We start from the raw sequence: 19,827 nt of genomic DNA, 5'->3' as shown, positions 1-19,827 counted from the left end.
GTCAAAGACCGTGTCTTAACTGCCAAATGAAAACTGCTCAAAAAGGTTAACAAAGAGATTTCTAAAAGAATGTTAAAACTTGCCTTCCTCATTTTCTTTTTCCTGCTTGTTACTTTCAGCTTGCCTTCGTGCTTTCTCTTCCTCTTGTTGCTTCTGACGGATTCGAAGATAAAGAGCTCTTTGAGTGGATGGAAGGAAGTCAGGGATATTAACCACCTTCTGTAAGGTAGAGGCTTCTTCCTCAGCCAAAGCATCAGACTCCTGTGGTTCTTTGACAAAATCATGTGTGCTGGTTTCCTCTTCGGCTTCCCCATAACCACTATAGTTACCTACCAAGAAAACATATCCATTTCAATTAAAATATAATCATATGATATTTAAAATTTCACTTGCTGCAAACTTTGTTCAGAGTAACATTCAACTATAGTTATGCACAAAGCTCCTGCCCAAGAATGCAGTATCCACAAAAAGACGACAATATAGGTGCTGCAATTCATCTAATACAATGCAACAGCAATTCATTGCTAGTGACAACTGTAGGAATTACCACCGTTATGAAAAGTAACCAGACAAACTGCTCCAGTGGTTGGTACAACCTTCACAGCTGGCACAGGGTACCACAGGGGCCAGCATTCCTTGAACAAAATGCACTACAAGGAGTCATTCCAGTGGTATAGAGGGATAACGCCCTGACTATGGTCCAGGCAGCCTGAGTTTAATTAGCAACTACGGACTCTGACGGAGCAGCAGAGAGGGATAGATGTTAATATTCATGGTGGGTGGATGGGTCCATGGGAATTTCCTGGGGAAGGGAATAGAGAAGGGGCAAGGTAGAGTTGCCTGAGATATGCTGCTCGTCCCTACTGCAAGCCTGCCCCTCAGGTTGCACCATGCAAAACCAAGGGAGGGCAGAGAAACATGGCAGGTCAAAATATAAAAAAAAACAAAACAGCTAGAAGACAGCACAACATTCAGGCATCTTTAGGATTCTTAATGGCCCTGGTTTAAATTCATACATTAGACCTGGGGTGACTGGAGTGCTGGTAGATCCAGCAAAAGATGTGGGGCACCGTGACAGAAGTGGACAAAAGGAAAAAATATATATGCTTGATAAGGACCAGGAAAGATTGGAGTCTCATTCCTTAGAAGACTTCAGCCCATGACCATTTCCTTTTGTGCTTATGAAAACACATGATGATGACTCTTTCTGCCATGGTCAGCTTCTTGCTGACTGGGATTGTCCTTAATTTTTTTTTTTATAGGTTTTTCCTTTCTTTTTAGAGCATCCATGCCATTGCTTTTTAAACTCCTGTTTAATCGAGCCATGCTGCTTAAATTGCTTACTGAAAAAGGAAGCTGAGAAGGAAGGGAAAAAAGAAGTTATGTTCCATCTGTGTTGTAGATCTTTATTCATTCATTACTGTTAGGACTTCGGTTCCGTCCTTGGAACCAACACGGCCGTTACCAAGATCACGCCAGCCAAAAACTCTCAGCTAAGACCTACCCACAATGCCTCTCTCATAGTCTCTTCAGATCAAGTTTGCCCGCCATTATAGTATAGAAATAATAAGAGAGACAGTAGGAGGATTTGACTGAGCAAATACCTTAACTGATAAGGAAAATCTAAAGTCCACCAGGAGTCCAGGCAGGGGGAAGGAGGGCGGGAAGTAATGAATGAATAAAGATCTACAACACAGATGGAATGTTATGGTAAGACATGACTTCTTTATCTGATGCTGTAAATCTTTATTCATTCCTTACTGTTAGGACCGGGTCCCTAGCTACTTGAGTCCTGGGTGGCCTTAAGGAAGGACATTCCTGAGCACCATAGAACCAAAAGATGCTTGTCCACTGGAGGCCAGATCCAATTTGTAATGAGTGATAAAGGTATGAGGTCTTGCCCAAGTGGCTGCTGCGCAGATAACATCAATAGAGGCTCTGGAATGAAAAGCCACTGAAGTAGCCATCGATCTAGTAGAGTGAGCCTTTATTCTGCAAGGTAAAGACACTTTGTTCTGATGGTAGATGAAAATGATGGCGTTTCTGAGCCAAGATGATAAAGTCATTTTGGAGACAGGCCTACCCAATCTGGGTCCTACAAAGGCCACAAACAATTGATCCGTTTTTCTGAAAGATTTAATTTTGTCCAAGTAGTAACGAAGTTGCCTATGAACATCGAGGGTATGCAAAAGGTATTCCCCTCTATTTGAATGATAAGGGAAGAAAACCAAAGGGTCAATAGACTGATTAATGGAAAACTCAGAAATTACCTTGGGCAAAAAGGAGGGGTCAGTATGTAGGGACACTCTTTCCCTATGAAAAATCAAGTAAGGTCTCTTGACACTCAAGGCCTGCAACTCAGATACTCTTCTCACTGAGGTAAAGGCTACAAGAAGTAGTGTTTTCTAAGACAAAAATTTCATATCACATGAGTCAGAAAGCTCGAAAGGAGGACTTGTTAATGACTGAAGCACCAATGTCAAGTCCCAAGGCTCTATAGGAGGCTTGACAGGAGGTTTAACATGCAATATTCCTTTCATTAAAGTTTTGCACAGTTGGTGTGACCTAACAGAAGAATTGCGAAAATTTGCAATAGCTGCTAAATGCACAGTAATTGTCGATGCTGAAGCTCCTGCATGTAATAGGGTAGTCAGGTATTGTAGGATCTTCTTAACAGGCATGGAAAAGGGGCCTATGTTATGATCTTTGGCCCATCTAGAGAACCTAGCCCACTTACTAGAATAAATTTTCCTGGTGGAAGGTTTGTGTGAAGCCAGAAGAATATCACGAACAGGAAATGAAATATCAAGTAGCCTGGCAATCATCGGAAGTGGAGAAACCAAGCTGTGAGCTTGAGGCTGTGCAGAATGGGGTGAATCAGTCCCTGAGAATGAGACAACAGACCTTGGGACTGATCCAGGATCCACGATCTGTGAATCAGATGAGACCATAGGAAAGGGAACCAGATTTGATGGGGCCAATAAGGGGCAATGAGGATCACTCTGCTTCTCAACCTTTGAACTTTCTGGAGGAATTTCGGGATGACAGGAAATGGGGGAAAGGCATACAACAGACCCAGGGTCAATCGTGCGTCAGAGCATCACTCGGTGACTCCCCCTGAGGGGGGGATCAGGGCATAGTACCTTCTGCATTTGTTGTTTAGGGGAGAAGCAAACAGGTCGCAGCAAGGCCTGCCCCAATGGCAGAAGTTCTGATCCGCTATTATTGGACTGCGGGACCACTCATGAGTCATCAGAATGTTCCTGCTCAGATTGTCCACAATAAGATTGGAACTCCTGAGAATGTGTGTTGCTATGAGAAAGCAGTTGGAAGCTATCGCCCAGTGCCAGATTCTCATGGCCTCCCGACACAGGGCTAAGGCCAGGTTCCGTCTTGCTTGTTGATGTACCAGACGACTGACATGTCCGACTGAATTGCAATGGTCCCTGAAGAAAGGGATGTGTGGAACGCTTGCAATGCTAAGAGAACTGCCCTCAATTTCAGGACATTTATGTGCAAATTGGGCTTCATGGGGGACCAAATGCCTTGGACTGTCTTTCCCTGGAAATGCCCCCCCCCCCCCCCAACAGGGAAGCATCCGTGGTCACCGTCGCCCTGGGCTGGTGAAGACAGAGCGGTCGACACCAAAGATTTGATTTTGGCTTCATCCACTAAAGAATTTTGTTCTTGCAAAGGTTTGTAAGGCGTATCGTGTGGTCAAGTGGATGGGTTAAGATCGACCATTGTGATGAAAGAAGCCACTGTACTAGTCTCATGTGCAACCTCGCCAGTGGAACTAAGGTGACGGTTGCTGCCATAGATCCCAATAGCTGTAGTACAAGGTGTGCTGGTACAAATGTCTGTGGAAGGAGGACTTGAATCTGACTTCTTATTTTTGAGAGCCTGTGAGGAGGAAGGGAAGCTTGACAGGACGTTGTGTCGAAGATCACTCCAATGAATTCCAGTGCTCTTGCTGGAGACATTTGTGATTTTTCCATGTTGATCACGATACCTAAGCGAAGAGCTAGGCCTTGAGTGTAAGAGAGACTGAGAATGAGAAGATTCCTGGTCGTGGCGGTATGAAGCCAATCGTCTAAATATGGAAACACCCGGAATCCTTGTAGTCGGAGATGAGAAATTCTGTCAAAAAAAACCATAAGCATTTACACAAACTCTCTCAGAAATACGACAGTACCAGAAACAATTGGTTTCTGACCAGAAAACACTGTTTTAGTCAGAAAAACGTAAGTTTTCACAGGGTAAAAAAAAAAATAGATTTAGTGGGAGGTTCCCCAAAATGGCACTGATCTGCCCAGCCTTGAAGGATCATTAGCTGTCCAACAATTCCACAAGGCCCGCTGAAGGAGCTCCCTTCAACGGCAAAAAGCTTTGAGGATATTCTTGCAGTCTTTATATGGAGCTCCTCTTGAGCTCCTGACAATGCATGAAAGGCACCCTTAGCTCTGAAAGCTGGATGGTCAGTCACAAGGGTGTAGGACCCTAACAGTTTAGGCTACTACACGTATTCCAGGGTAGAGAAACAGGGTAGCAGATTACACTTTTTTGTTGGGATGAAAACTAAAGCATGGACAAAACAAGCTAGAAAAGAGGGAAGAGTTGATCTAACTACATGTCAATGCCAACAGCATTCTCAATTCAAATAGGAAGGATCAGAAGAGGACAGTCGAAGTGCACAAGATAAAGTGGAGAACAGAAGAGCGTAAATAATGATTTAAGGGAAAGGATCAGGATGACACAAACAGAATTAAGAGAAAGATTTTTTTATGAGGATGAAAACTAAAGAATAGAAAAACAAGCTAGAACAGAGGGAAAAGTTGATCTAACTATGTTTCAACTCCAACAATATGCTCAATTAAAGTAAGGAGGATCAGAAGAGGACAGTCAAAGTGTCACAAGATAAAGTGGAGAACAGAAGAAAATAAGGATTTAAGGGAAAGGATCAGGACGACACTAAAACAGAATAAAGAAAAAGAAGACAGGAGGTGGGATTGGATAAATGCAATATCAAGATGAGGAAATAAACAGGAGCAACTAAACAGTGCAAACAGAATTAGATGAAGGACAGGAGAATATACATTACATACTGGAAGATGAGGCAGAAATCAGAAAACTGAAAACAATCCAGAGACCCTGAAAAGAAAAAACAGCACCAAGGACAGGAAGACACAACAGGAAAACTATTAATATGGCAATTAGAAGAAAAGAAAGAAGAGCTAGAGGTGTCAGGAACAGTTAATTAAAAACAGACAGGGATTGTAACAGGCAATCGAACGATGCATAAAGCATGACAATTCTGGAAACAGCAATGTAATACTGGACAAGAAGGGAAATAAAGAAAATTATGGGTGGGTGTGGGAGTCAAAAATCAGAGCAAGAAAGGGTGTACATGATGAAACAGAGCTGTAAGTGAGCAAAGCTAGTGGGAGTCTGAAAGTGGGGACAGTATCATGCTTACATGGATACTCGGTAATTTTACAAAACAGCAAAGTGGAAAATTAATGGAGAAATAGCAAGACTTTTTAACAGCTAGTCAGAACAGCACAACTATAAAAACTGAATACTGCCAAAAGAAATAGCTGACATAATGGACCCAGGGGACTACAACCCGTCCCTTTGTAAAACAGTAAACATTGATGTTAACAGGCAGGTTTTGTCCTAGGGAGCATGTCAGTATCCACACTTGATTGACAACTGTTAATGTTTGTAGAAAATACTGAAAAGGACAAATATGAAGTGGAGATAGCACTATTTGAAATTTATAAATTCTGACTCAGCAGAATGAAATGATTTATTTTAGACACTAGGAGAACTGACAGGGGAGGTAATGTTACAGGATAAGTACAAGCAATGTAGAGGGAACCAAGGGCAACATTATTCATGAATGGTCAGAGAACAGGGGACGTAGGAATTCAAAGAAGTGCAAGGCAGAGTGTTGTCTACCAGTAAAGGAGGAATTTGCAAGAAAAGAGAACATGACAGAAGAAAGAATAGTTGTGTCAAATCTTACCATAACCATAGATGTCCTTCTTTTCTATGTTGCAGTATTCTGTACTCTTGGGTTTCCTCCTCTTGCTACCTGAACGTCTGGCCATTCTTCAATGGTTTGCAGTCAATGCAAGGTGCATGAGGACATCAGACATGGTTAAGCAAACATGGGCCATAAAAGTGATGTCTGCACGCACCATCACTCAGAATTGAGTGCCACAGTCAGACCCCAGTCCCAGGACTACTTGTGCAAGTCCTGTGCCATCCAAGAAGGGAAATGTAGGATAACAGGAATGTCAGGAGGGATGGAAGGAATACTGCAACATGGAAGAGAAGGAGATCGATGGTTATGGTAAGATTTTACACTATTCTATGTCCTTCTATTCTCATGCTGCAGTATTCTGTACTCTTAGGTGAGTGCCAAAGCTCACTGTAAGGAAGAGGGTGGTGGCCTACAACAATTCTCTATGAATCCATGGAGGATAGCCCCCCAATGAATCCCGTCCTGGACCTAGAGATCTGGTCTAACTTGTAATGTCTAGTGAATGTGTGGACAGATGTCAAAGGTAGCTGCCTCTAGGATAGAGGAGGTGTCCAAGCCTTTGACGAAGGCTCCTGAAGAGGCCATTGCTCTAGTGGAATGTGCTTTAACCTTGCCCACTAACGATTTTCCATGGTGAGCATAGCAGAAGGTGATAGCCCTGGAGCACTGGATATCCAAGCTGAGCTAGTTTGTTTTGTAACTGCTTTTCTCAGAGCACTGGGTGGAAGGAGACAAACAACTGGTCAGACTTCCTGATGGACTTAGTTTTGTGCAGGTAGAATCTAAGTTGTCTGTGCACATCAAGGGAGTGCAAGACTCTCTCAGTGTCCCCAAAGGGTGGGCAAAGAAAGTGGGGAAGTGGATGACTTGGTTCAAGAACAGCTCAATGACCACCTTGGGCATGAAGGGATGGGCTGTTTCTAAGAGTTGCCCTTGTCCTTGTGGAAAATGAGAAAGGGGAGGGGGACAACCATGACAGCTTGTAACTCAGATACTCTCCTAGCCGAAGTCAGGGCCACCAGGTGGATTTTCCATGTACAGGATTCGTGGGAAGCCTTAGATGCTGGTTCAAAGGGAGCTGCTGTCAGCTTCTTGTGGTGATTGCCCTTGGCTAAATGCAGGAGGAGGGGGAACCAGTGCTGTCTTGGCCAAAAGGGAGTCACCACCAAGATTTCTGGCCTGTCCTGCTGGATCTTCAGCAGGACTTTCTGAAAAAGAGGGAAGGGGGGAATGCATAAAGAAACATTCCCTTCCAAGAAATTGAAAATGCATCTACTGCCCTTGCCAGAGGATTGAGGAGCCTGGTGCAGAAAGAAGGAAGTTATCTGTTCATGGGGGAGGCAAACAGATCTATATGAAGTGTACCCCCATCTGTGGACTAGATCCAGAAAAACATCCCTGTGGAGCATCCATTTGTGGGAAAGTGACATGGACTTGCTTAAGGTGTCGGCCTGAGTGTTCTGTTTGGAAAGTGTTACACCCTGTTGGGTGGCCAGCTTCCACACAAGAGCAGCTAGTCTGCATAGTAAGATTTTGTTCCCCCGTTTGTTGACATACCACAGAACTGTGGTATTGTCTATGTATAGTTTTAGTGGACTCTGTCAGTTTGGGTAGAAAAGCTGTCAATGCTAGAAGAATTGCTGTCATCTCTCAAACATTGATGTGCTCTAGTTTGTGAGATTCTGGGCAGGTGTCCTGGACTTTTAGGGGTCCCAACGTTGCTCCCCAACTGTGGTCTGAAGCATCTGTGAACATTTCCTGTGTTGGCAGGGAGGGTTGCAAAGGCAGACCCGAGTTGTGGTTCACCTGAATCAACCACCATTGAATCTCTTTTTTGAGGCAGGGTAGTATGGGAAGTTGCTATTCCAGAGGACAAGAGTGTTGAGTCTAAATGGATCTTCGATGTTATTGAAGTTTCCTCATGAGAAGCCTTGCCATGTGACCCAGGAGCCTGAGGTACTGCCTGACAGTCAAATCTTTGTTGGCCTGCAGTACCAATGACAGGTACTGTGTTAAGTTTTCCACCTTTTGAAGCAGTAAGAAGGTCTTCATGATGTCTGTCCGAATCCTGCACCAGAGGAAGACAAAATCCTGGGCAGGGATCAGGGAGGACTTGGGATAATTTATCTGGAACCCCAGAGCCTGCAGGAGGGAGAGTGTTTTCTGCAAATGGAGCTGGAGAGATTCTTTACAATCCATCTAGATGAGCAGGTTGTCTACGTAAGGGAAAATCTGAATTCCCTGAGTCCTGCAGTAAGCTATCACTGGAGTCAGGCACTTGCTGAAAACTCTTGGAGCTGTACAGAGTCGGAAGGGCAAAGCCTAGAATTGATAGCGAGAACAGACAACAGAGAAACAAAGGTATCTTCTGAAATTGGGCCTTATGAGTATGTGGAGGTAGGCATTCTTGATATACAAGGTGGCCATGAACCCCTGAGACAAGATCAGGGGAAAAAGGTATTTGAAATGTGAGCATCCAGAAGGTGGGCACTTTCAGGAAAAGGTTTAGCTAGGAGAGATTCAAGATTGGTCTCCAGGGATCCTCTTTTCTTGGTGCTAGAAAGAGCCTTAAATAGAAACCTTTTCCCCATGCTGTCTGTGGGACATGCTGAATGGTGCCCTGGGCCATGAGATCATCCAAAACAGCTTGAAGTAGAGGAAGCTAATCTTTGGGGGGGGGGGACTGAGGGATACCCCTTCCAACTGGTGGGTGTGATCCAAGTCATGAAGTACCCTCTTTCTATTATGGACTGGACCCACCTGTCTGTGGTGATGTGTCTCCACGCGTGGGAGACAGTGAGAGAGCCTTAGTGACAGAGGGAAGGGGGTGAATTCAACAGTTATGTAGTCACCATATCGTTCCATCCGAGTTGTTGATTCTCATTTGTGTTCAACCTAGGGGACCCAGATCCGACTCGGCCACATACTTCAGCTTCGGACCCAAGCCCCTCCCCTACCCATAACGCCCCCGTCTCCCTCCTCCCCTCAGATCGAGTTTGTTGCAGAAAAAACAGCAGCATCCCAATTTAAAAGAATATGCCCATAATAAACTGACATAACCACAAGGAGTCAAGCCAAGGAAGGTGGAGCTAAGACTTTTCCATCCGGTCCATTACAAAGGCAGGGGGAAGGAGGGAGGGATGGGTGAAGACAAATGAGAATCAACAACTCAGAATGTTATGGTGAGTATATAACTTCTTTATCTGATGATGATGTTCTCATTTGATCTTCAACCTAAAGGACAGAGTCCCCAGCTACCAATAAATCCTGGGAGGTCCTGATGGAAGGATGTTCCGGAGTATGGCTGAGCCAAAGGATGCCCTGTCCCTGGAAATAAGATCCAATTTATAATGGGAAATAAATGTGTGCGGAGATGCCCAGGTAGCTGCAGAGCAGATAACATCTAAGGAGACCGTGGACCAAAAGGTGGCAAAGTCGCAACAAACCTGGTGGAATGTGCCCGGACATCCCCTGTAGGAGATAACCCTTTGGTTCGATAAGCCAAGGAGATGCATGGAGAAATCCATCGAGCTACAGTAACTTTAGAAACTGGCTTACCAAGGAAAGGTTTAGAAAAGGATACAAAAAGAGTTGATCAGACTTACGAAAAGATTTTGTTCTATGCAAATAAAATCGCAGTTGCCTGTGAACATCGAGCAAGTGCAACTGGTACTCTCCCTGGAAATTTGGTAAGAAGACTGGCAAAATGATGACCTGGTTAATATTAGACTGTGATGCCACCTTTGGTAGAAAAGATGGATTAGTCCACAGTGACACCCTATCTTTATGGAATACCATATAAGGGGGACTGGAACAAATACCACACTCTGAGGAACAGATAAAACACTAAACAAAGAACACCTCGTATAGTTGAGTAAGCAAGGATATCAACACAAAAGCTTCAGCGTCCACACTGTTTATTAACCGCTTTCATCAAAAGACTTCATCAGAAAACAAATTCACTAAAAGTTACACACTTTATAAATACTGCATTCAATTAACACTCAATAAAACAATAAAACAATCCAGTAACAAAAACAATTAACCACTTAAACTTTCTTAGCATACACTCTTCTGTTTTCTAAAAAAAACACTTAATATTCACTGCATCGAGTCCTGAACTTCTATCTGAACTCAACCTTATTTACCAAGAAGCTTCTCTTTGTTCCAAAAATAATTTTAAATCACCTTCCCTTAAACTTAAATTCCATTGTTCTATAACCGAAAATATAAATTTCTTATAGTTGGGGCAACTCAAGGTGTGTTTGTACAAAGCACTTTTTGTATCTTTCTTCCTAATGTAATACTGGTGTTCCTTGATTTGCTCCAACAGCCTTCTAGTAGTCATTCCAGGCTGGACACCCTGAACACACACTAATATACACAACACCCTTGGTTTGACAGCTGAATCTTTCTTTCAATGTAATAGTATATTCTGGATTATTTAACATAATAAAAGGGCTCTCCAAAATATAGCGGCAAATATTGCACTGTCAACATTTAAACATTCCCTTTATTTTGTTAGATGGATGAGACAACACTGAAAGAAGAATTTTCGGTTATAGAACAAGGGTATTTAGATTTAAGGGGAGGTGATTTAAAATTATTTTTGGAACAAAGAGAAGCTTCCTGGCAAATAAAGTTGAGATCACACAGAAGTCCAGGACTCAATGATGCAGTGAATATTAAGTGATTTTTTAAAAAACAGAAGAGTGTGTGTTAATTTAAATGGTTAATTGTTTTTGTTACTTGATTGTTTTATTGATTGTTAATTGAATGCAGTATTTATAAAGGGTGTAACATATAGTGAATTTGTTTTCTGATGAAGTCTTTGGATGAAAGCAGCTAATAAACAGTGTGGACGCTAAAGCTTTGTGTTGATATCCTTGCTGACTCAACTATATGAGGTGTTCTTTGTTTGGTACCATATAAGGGGGCTTGATAGATAAAGGCTTGAATCTCAGAAACCCTCTTGGCTGATGTAAACGCTACTAAAAAGCCATCTTCTATCACAGAAACTGCAAGTCAACTATGGCCATTGCTTCGAAAGGAGGAGAAACCAAGGCCTGCAACACCAAGGTGAGATCCCAAGGGGGGGTTGGGTCCTTAACCGGAGGCCTGAGGAGGAAGGTACCTTTTAAAAAGGTCTTACGAAGCTTGGAAGAAGCCAAAGAAGCCAAATTCTCGCCTATATGAAAGTTAGAAATTGCTGCCAATTGTACCTTAACTGTAGAGAAGCTAGTGTCATGATTAAAAATATCTGCCAAAAACTCCAAAATGGCTGGAACTGGCAAAATGAAATGATCCATGTTGAGCTGAAAGCCCCAGATCGAGAAACACTTCCATTTACTCAAATAAACCTTCCTTGCAGAAGATTTGTGAGTCGCTACCAAGATGATCTTGACAGAAGACAGCCCGGGAGTCCTCACTATCATGGCGACTGAAGCAGCCAAGCTGTGAGCTTCAGGCTGACTAAGTCTGGTTTAGGGATCCCGGAGAGATGTGTATTCAGCTCTGAAACCGGATCTAGTCTCCAAGGTGGACACACTGCATGAGACCACAGAGGGGGGAACCAAACTTGGCAAGGCTAGAAAGGGGCAATGAGGATCACTGAGCTCCCTAGCCGTCGAGCTTTCTGAATGAACATGGATATAAGAGGAAGCAGAGGGTAAGCATACAGTAGACCAGACAGCCAACCATGCACTAGAGCGTCTCTGGGGGGCTCCTCCGGAGGAGGATTCAGAGTGAAATACTCGCTGCACTTCGCACTGGAAGGAGTGGCAAAGAGATCGCAACAAGGCTGATCCCACTTTAGAAAGATTTGTTCTGCTGCTGAAGGATTCAGAAACCATTTGTAAGGCATCAGAATAGACCTGTTGAGCCTGTCCACTATAATGCTGGACCTCCTCCGAATGTGCTTTGCCACCAGAAAGTGGAAGAGGAGGGTGGAGATCGCCCACTGCCACAATGTCATGGCTTTGCAACAAAAGGGATAAGATCTGGTCCCCCCTTGTTTGTTGATATACCAGCCTACTGACATAATGTCTATCTGTATGGCAGTAGTCCCCGGAGGCAGGCATGTAGTGCGCGCAATGCACCACCCTCATCTCCAGGACAGTGATATGCAGATCGGTCTCCAGGGAGGACCACATGCCTTGGACCATCCTTCCCATGCAATGCCCCCCCCCCCCAAGCAGGGAGGCATCCATGGTCACCATGGTAGTGGGGGAGGGAAGAACAAATGGATGACCTTGAAAAAGGTCTAGGAATTGAAGCCACCAAAGAAAGGAGTCCTTGCAAGCACGTGATAATCGAACAGGATGAGACAAGGGAAGGTCTAGCAAGGACCACTGGACAGCCAAGGTCCATTAAAGAACCCTCATATAAACCTGTGCTGTTGGAATGAGAATGATCGTGGCCGCTATGTATCCCAACACCAGAAGAACTGAATCTGCTGGGGGGAGTTTGGCTTGAAAGCTGTAAACCACATGAAGTCAGAGTGATAGTAGTCTGTCCAGAGGTGAAAACACCTTGCCCTGGGTAGTGCCTATTCGGGCTACAGAAAAGGAGAAAGATGGAAGAGAGAGACAGTCCCCCCCCCCGACACTAAGCACGCAGGAATAGGGTAGAGGAAAGGAAAAGATCAGATGACAAGGTACCCGCAGGGGAGGTAGAAAGGACAGGAAAGGAAAAACAAAATTTAACTGCTTATTGTTAAAAGGAGCTTGGAATTCAGGAACCCCGCTTCTGTTCTAACAAGCTGCAAATGAAATTTGAGGGGAGGAGGGAGACAGCAGCATTATGGGTAGGGGAGGAGCTTGGATCTAAAGCTGAAGTATGTGGCCAAGTCGGATTCATGGCTGGATCTGGGTCCATCAGACTGAAGATCAAATGAGAACAACATCATCAGATTTGAGGCTTTGGTGCTGGTGGTTGTGAAGGTCTGGCAGGAGATGATTGTTTCCTAGAAACCTTCCTGGGTCGTGAAGAGGTAGCGGATGCTGAGCGCTTCCTAATAAATTGGGTTTTTGAGGGATAATTCCTTTGAAACCTGGGGATAGGAGATACAAACAAATGTTTTAAGCCCTGTAGCTCCTTCCCCTTTTGTTGCTGAGTCTTAAAAAGATCTGCGACCTTGGATCCAAAGAGAGCTGAAATGTCTACAGGTGCATCACGTAATTTTGCCCTTATATCTTCTGGTAGTGGTTGTAGTCGTAGCCACGAATAACTTCTAAGGGCAGATGCTGAAGCAGCAGATCTAGCCGAGGCCTCAGCAGCATCACAGCTGCACCTTATGGAGTGTCTAGTGACTTGGGAGGTCAAAGAAATAAGACTGGACAGTTGAGTTTGGCTGCAGAATCAGGGATGTCAGACAGCTGTTTGGAGACTTGAGAGCTAGGGCATATTTGGACTTATGGGTCTGATAATTGATAGCCCTGAATGCCAGGGCAGAAGATGTGTAGACCTTTTTGGCCTAATGTTCGATAGCCTTGCTGTCTTTGTCCATTGGCAGGAGGGAAGAAGGAAGGAGCTTGGAAGCCTTATCAGTGGAGATAGAGAGAGTGCCTGGATCAGCTACAAGACATTTCACTAGAAATTTAGCTGTCTCAGGGATGTTGCAAAATCAATCAGGTCTGTATGGAGCAGGGAGCTGAGAGTCAGGGTTCAGGGAAGCTGCACTGAAAGCATCAAGGAATGCTGGCAGTACTGGGGGAATAGCTGAGAGTGCAGGGGAATCTATCAGGAGAAGATCATAGTACATTTTCTGTACCGTCATCTCAGATGAATCCCATTTAAAATGCTCTGTCATCACAGCAATGGTTTCCCCAAAGGTGAGATCTTCTGCTGGAGAGTCTTCTTCAGCTGATTCTTCCTCTGGGGAAGCATAGCCGAGAGGAAAGGGGGGGGGGAGTTGAGAAGCATAAGAGAGTGAATCTTTGAGGAAGACTAAGAAGATTCCTCCTCTTCCACCTGGGGAGGGTTTAAGGCTTGGGGCCTAGGGCTCAGCAAAGGTGGAGGTACTGGTGGAGCTACAGTAGAAGCAGGTCTCAAGGCCATAAATGCATTCAGGAGATTCTGTGTTAAAGTCTTCCAATCTGGTTGGCTTTCCCTAGATGGAGAGATATGTTCTCTTTTCTTTCCTATTGAGGGAAGGCCTAGCAGGCATCTGCGCAGGAGTAGGCCTAGAGTCTGATGGCAACAATGAACTGGAAGGATCCACCCAGTCGGCTGATGCAAGCCTGGGTCCCCCCTCAGTGGACACCGATGTCTGCAGGGCCTCTGAGGACGTGCCTTCCACACAGAGAAAATTATTGTGGAGAGAGTTTATTGTGCTTTTTACCTTCGAGTGGATTAAATATTTATTCAGAAGTGCAGTGGAGTTCTTCTTTCGTGGTACTACAAACCAAATTTGAATTTTTCTTTGGTGGTTTTTGCCTTCCACACAGTGTTGGCTTCCACACTGGTACCTGCTATACCTGTAAAGGCGGTGACAGATTGTTCTTTCGGTTCTGTCGGCCCCAGGATCACCATCAGAAGGTGGAGTCGCAGCAACAGCTGCAGGCCTTAGGGTCTTGGCCTTTTTCTTGGGTGGCTCGACGGCCAGATCGGATGTCCTCTCCATGCCTAATGCTAGCCGTCTGAGGTGCTGATTCTTGAGATATATACTCAAAGCTTGGAGTCTGCTATGCAGAATTTTTGGGACAAAGACCTGGCAAATGGTGCAGGTCTTATGGCTGTGTGTAAGCAAAATATACAGAGCTTGTGGGGAATCTGACGGCCCCACTTGCACTTACCCTTTCTGGATGACATCAACAAAAACTAGCATGCAACGACGCAAAAATGTTCTCCAATGGGGTACTTATCTTACGATCGTAGATCCAACAGCCGGGATGGCAGGAACAGCTGATGTTCGAATGGTGGCAGAGAAGTTCTGAGGGATGGTGCATGCAGACGTCGCTTTTATGGCCCATGTTCATCTAGCCACGTCGGACGTCCTCAAGTACCTTGCAGTGACTGCAAACTTTTGAAGACTGGCCAGACATTCAGGTAGCAAGAGGAGGAAACCCAATGTAGAGAATACTGCAACATGAGAATAGGACGACACCTAAAATAAATTTAGGGAAGAGCCTATCCTAATTCAGTTTATTTCAGTAACAACTACATATTTATTAGAAAAATTATAACTAGATCTCTGGCGGTGGTGCTTGCACAGTTTGAAAGGTTCAGAGGGTGGAAGGCCTGCAATGCAACCTAAACAAAACAATACAAATAGGAGGAAGCAGAGAAGGGGGCAGATTAAAAGAAATGAGGCCAAGGCCAGGGACAAAGATATTAGGGTCACAGGTGCAACAGCAAAAAGATTAAAAAGGAAAATTACAAAATACTAAAACAGTCAATAGACGAAGAGATGAGGAAATGAAAAGAAAAGGAAGACATAGTAATGGGGAGGCTGAATATTACAAAGATGACGAATAACTCCAAGGTAGTCTAAGTGTTGAGACAAATAACAGAGGGGATATAGAAATGATTAGACATAAAGAGAAGGTGTGGCGAGTTAATAAGGAAAGAAAGCAGCAACAATAGGGGCAGCTAAAGGGCTACACAAGAGAAAAAGGACTGGGGAAAGGAAAACAATCTAAAAAGCTGTGCAAATACCACTTAATAGTCACCAATGGTGGAGAAGGTGCAAGGGCTTGGGGTGGGTCAGGCTACAAAAAGCAGGCTTGAAAGGACTGGGCAAAGAGAAAAGAAAATTAGCTTAACTAACACATGCTATATAAAGAGTTTGGAGAGAACAGAAACAGCTACAGGATTAAAGAGGAATATAGGACTACAGGAAGAAATCTGAATTGGAAAACTATAGCAGAAAGTAGAATATAGATAAGAGTCACGTGGGACATAGGAACAAGTGCCAATGCAGAAAGAGGACAAGTAGGGAAATTTGAGAATAAAAATGGAAAGGAAAAATAAAGAAACTTTATTAATAAATAATATAAATAATACAATTATTAATAAAGGCACTATAAAAGGAGAGGATGGCTAAGGAAGGAAGGTCTTGTGGAAATATGGACATCATTAAAGAGGTGAAGAGAAATGTAGGTATGCAAAGTAAGAAGGAAGAAAGTGCCAACAAAACTGGGGGGGGGGTAAGGAAAACCTGCGAGGACTTGATAAAAAGGGTGTAAAGAAATAAAGACTACAGCAACAGGACACATGAGAATTAAAGAAAACTGATGAGGCAGTAGGAATGATAATAAGTAAAAGTTTTACAACAAGCACTTTCTGTAATTAATTTAAAATACGAAACCAACATCTCACAATTCATCATAAGTGATTTATGTATCGCTAAAGCTATCAAAACAAGAAAAAATTAAAGACAATATTTTTTCTTTTGTTTCCTTCAAAGAAAGCCCAGTGAATTAATCTTGGGGAAAGAACTGGGAATGCTGGAGGTGTGTACAAAATAGAGGCCAGGATGCTAAAGATATTTTGCAAATGTAAATAGGCAAAAACAGCATGGCACTCAACAGAAGAATGGAAAGGAATCTGGGGAAGAAATGTGGATGTCAGCTTTGTCAATCTGGGGTACAGGAGGAATAACTACATGAAAATACTAGTCATGGCAGGAAGCATAAAAAGCCACACAGCCTCAAACTGGAAGGAAACTAGGAAAATGTTGTGTGAGAAAGCACAAGACTGCCACAACGAGATAAACAATTAAAATAAAATACAGGAAGAAAAGCTGAAACGTGAAGGACGAATTTATAAAGATATCTAGTAAAAAAACGTGCTCTAGACCCCAAACAGAGTCAAGATGAGTACACCAAATGGAATGCATGCATACATAATTTGCTTCCACATTTTTTTTCAAGAAAGATGATGAAAAACAGACAACTTAACTTTTTTTAAAAAAAAGGTTTACATCTAGAAATCCATTGAGCAACTAGAAAGAGCTAAAAAAAAAGTAATTAACAGTAATGGATAAACATAACATTAATAACCGTCAGCAACAACTTACCTCCATCACCCACCATGGTAGTATCCACTTCAACATTTTGGTCTTGTTCAAAGAAGTTGTCAAAGAATTCTTGCGTTGGTGGAATAGCAGGCATCATTCCAGAGTAAGGAGTCTCTCCCGGACCAAATGCAATCAGTGGTGGTCCAGGTCCCATTGGTGGACCTGGGCTCATTCCTGGCCCAGCTGGTATTTCATGACCCATGGGTCCTGGCCCAGGAGGCCTCATTCCTGGCCCAGAACCAGGAACCATTTGCCCAGGTGGTCCTGGGAAACGAGGGGGAGGTGGAGCAGTGGGAGCAGGTGTAGATGAAGATGAAGGAGGTGAAGGTCCTTGGGATCTACAAGCAAAAAGAGGAGACAATTTATTACAAGATATTCTGGTAGGGCATAGATATCAGTGAAATAATTTCCCTAAAACACAAGCAAGAATTCTAAACATATACCATCAACTAAAAGTACACATTTTATTTTCATGAGTAAGGGTAAAACAGCTAAATACCAGGAAGAACGTCTCAGTAATGTTACTTTGCCAAACAGAAAGTGTAGTTTTATTAGTAACCCCTGCATGTGTATATTTTTATAAGATGCTGTTACAGCAGATCTCATAACACATGGTACTTTACCCTACATTCCATGCAATGCAGCCAGGAAATTAACAAATATCAGCATTTGCAGAGTCACATCTATCTTGGCTGAAACCAGTGTAATTTACCATTAGATTAAGGAAGGGGTTTTCATAATGCCCCAGACTACAGTACTTTATACGATAATTCACAAAGCCTTCTTAGAAGTAAATACAAGAGAAATCTTTATTTATTGATAAATCTCACTCCTCAAATTCCAAGTTTTCTCATTACATACAGTGAGTTACAAACCCAGCAACAGAGCCAGGCTGTAAAGGATGTTAAAGGGAAGGAAAAAGGGGAGATCTTATGCAGCAGCCTCAACTCTACAGTAACTACAAATACGTTATCCGTCCTATTTTATTTCAAGGTTCCATCAGTATGTACTATGTACAGGAGACAGATTTCAAAGAAGCAAAAGAAAACTACCCATGAACACTCAGGCAAGGCAGACAGCTGAAAAGACAAAAATGACCTGCCGGCCGACTCTGTTAAAGAAAGAATATAAGAAAGAAATAAAGTACAGTTACATAAATTGCACTTCCCTATAACAGATCTTCAAATTCTTCACTGCTGCAGTATCCTATGGGTTGTATCCTGACAAGGATAGAGCAACCAGCTAGCTTCCCAAAGCTCTATCCCATCTCACACACAGACACACACTCAGCGGCTGCAATAGGCCAAGTGCCTTTTGGGAAATGATCAGCCAGGGTAATTACTCCATTGATAAGACACCTCTAAGAGTTCATCTTGTAGTCAGGGATCTAGGAACATATGCAGACAATAATCTGGCATTTGACCAACATGTGGCCAAGGTATGAAAAATCACTCTATGTTGCCCAACTTGTAAGTTATGGGATAGCATACAGGTCCAAGGAAGTCATAGGGCCACTTTATTCGACCCTTCTCAAACCTATCACTAAGTATATAATGCCTCCTTCAGCCTGTACCTGACCAGACAAATGCAACATCTGGAATGTCCACAAAGGTTCATTACCAGGAGAATCCAAGGAATAAAGACATTGCCCTGTACAGATCACCTAAAGCCCTCTCTCTCTACTACTACTCGTTCCAGTTACTGAGAGGTGATCTAAGCCTGGCATATGAGGCATCGTCAGATCAGCTCTGATGGACCTTGTGCACATCTGCAAAACAAACAGCATCAGAACTACTAGATCCAAGGATTTAAATTTTGATGGAACATAAATAAGACATGTTGGGAAGACAGATATGCATTTTAGAGGACCCTCATGCTCTGGAACAGGCTCCACATCCATGCGAAGCAGGGTCGATTCCTGACCCTATTTAAGTGTTACCTAGACACCAATGGATGTGAAATCAGAAATTCATCCCGGGTCTGACACCCATATCTCTGACAGAGAGTAATTATGCCCAAAACTAACAAACCTCCCACATACCTTTAGAAAATTCTTAACTAATATAACTATCTCAAAATAAATGCCCATGACACACAGTGACACAACTGGGGTAGGCTGTGTAGCTAGGCTTACACAGATCCTGGTGGTCATTAGCCTAGTATATATCTATCTATGAGCCCCTTTTGGAAGAAACTATAAAAGTAGCCACAGTGACTAAAAATCTTCAGAACTTTCTTGCCCCAAGAGTAAAAAGGGAAATTCGTTCTGACAAAATAATACCAAAAACAGCATTAACAAGAGTAAACAGTTGTAACCCACACAAACTATATATATAATAAAGGGGGTGGTGGATGGGTACAATTACTGTAGCAATGAAAAATTCAAATATCTACTGTTATAGGTAAGTGCAACTCACAACTATTTCAGTAGCCTATGGGTAGACTACCATAACTTATCCAATCTGACAGGAGGAAGAATAAGTGTCCAGGAGCCCCTGGAGAACAGTCCTAGCAAAGCCTACTTTGGACCTGGAAAAGGAATCTAGTTTGTAGTGCTTTGTAAATATAAATAAAGGACAGAGTTGCTGCCTCAAGAATACTTCTAGAATTCAAGTCTTTCCAGCATGCTACTTAACTCTACCTGGAATAGTTTTGCCATGGTGGGAGTAACAAAACACAACAACCAAGAACCATCATCTGGAGATGATCTGTTTACACACATGTTGACCTTTCTTTGTCCCAGAATAAGAAATAAATA

The 19,827-nt window shown here is 43.1% G+C and overlaps 1 protein-coding gene across 1 annotated transcript in view; it reads right to left on the bottom strand.

The window, feature by feature from the left end:
* ZC3H4 (zinc finger CCCH-type containing 4) overlaps positions 1 to 19,827 on the bottom strand; it is a 589,226-nt gene that overhangs the window by 64,356 nt on the left and 505,043 nt on the right. Inside the window, exons 12-13 of the mRNA XM_044083867.1 lie at positions 17,070 to 17,407; positions 84 to 329 (exon numbers count right to left, since the gene is read on the bottom strand). Coding sequence (XP_043939802.1) covers positions 84 to 329; positions 17,070 to 17,407 — 584 coding nt within the window. The remainder of the gene's footprint in view (positions 1 to 83; positions 330 to 17,069; positions 17,408 to 19,827) is intronic.

The sequence above is a fragment of the Protopterus annectens genome, chromosome 1.part0 (genome assembly GCF_019279795.1).
Source record: "Protopterus annectens isolate FY-2018-M chromosome 1.part0, PAN1.0, whole genome shotgun sequence".
In the NCBI taxonomy this organism is placed as follows: Eukaryota; Metazoa; Chordata; order Ceratodontiformes; family Protopteridae; genus Protopterus; species Protopterus annectens.
The sequence above is the reverse complement of the archived record's forward strand: the minus strand, read 5'-3'. Positions and strand labels throughout refer to the sequence as shown.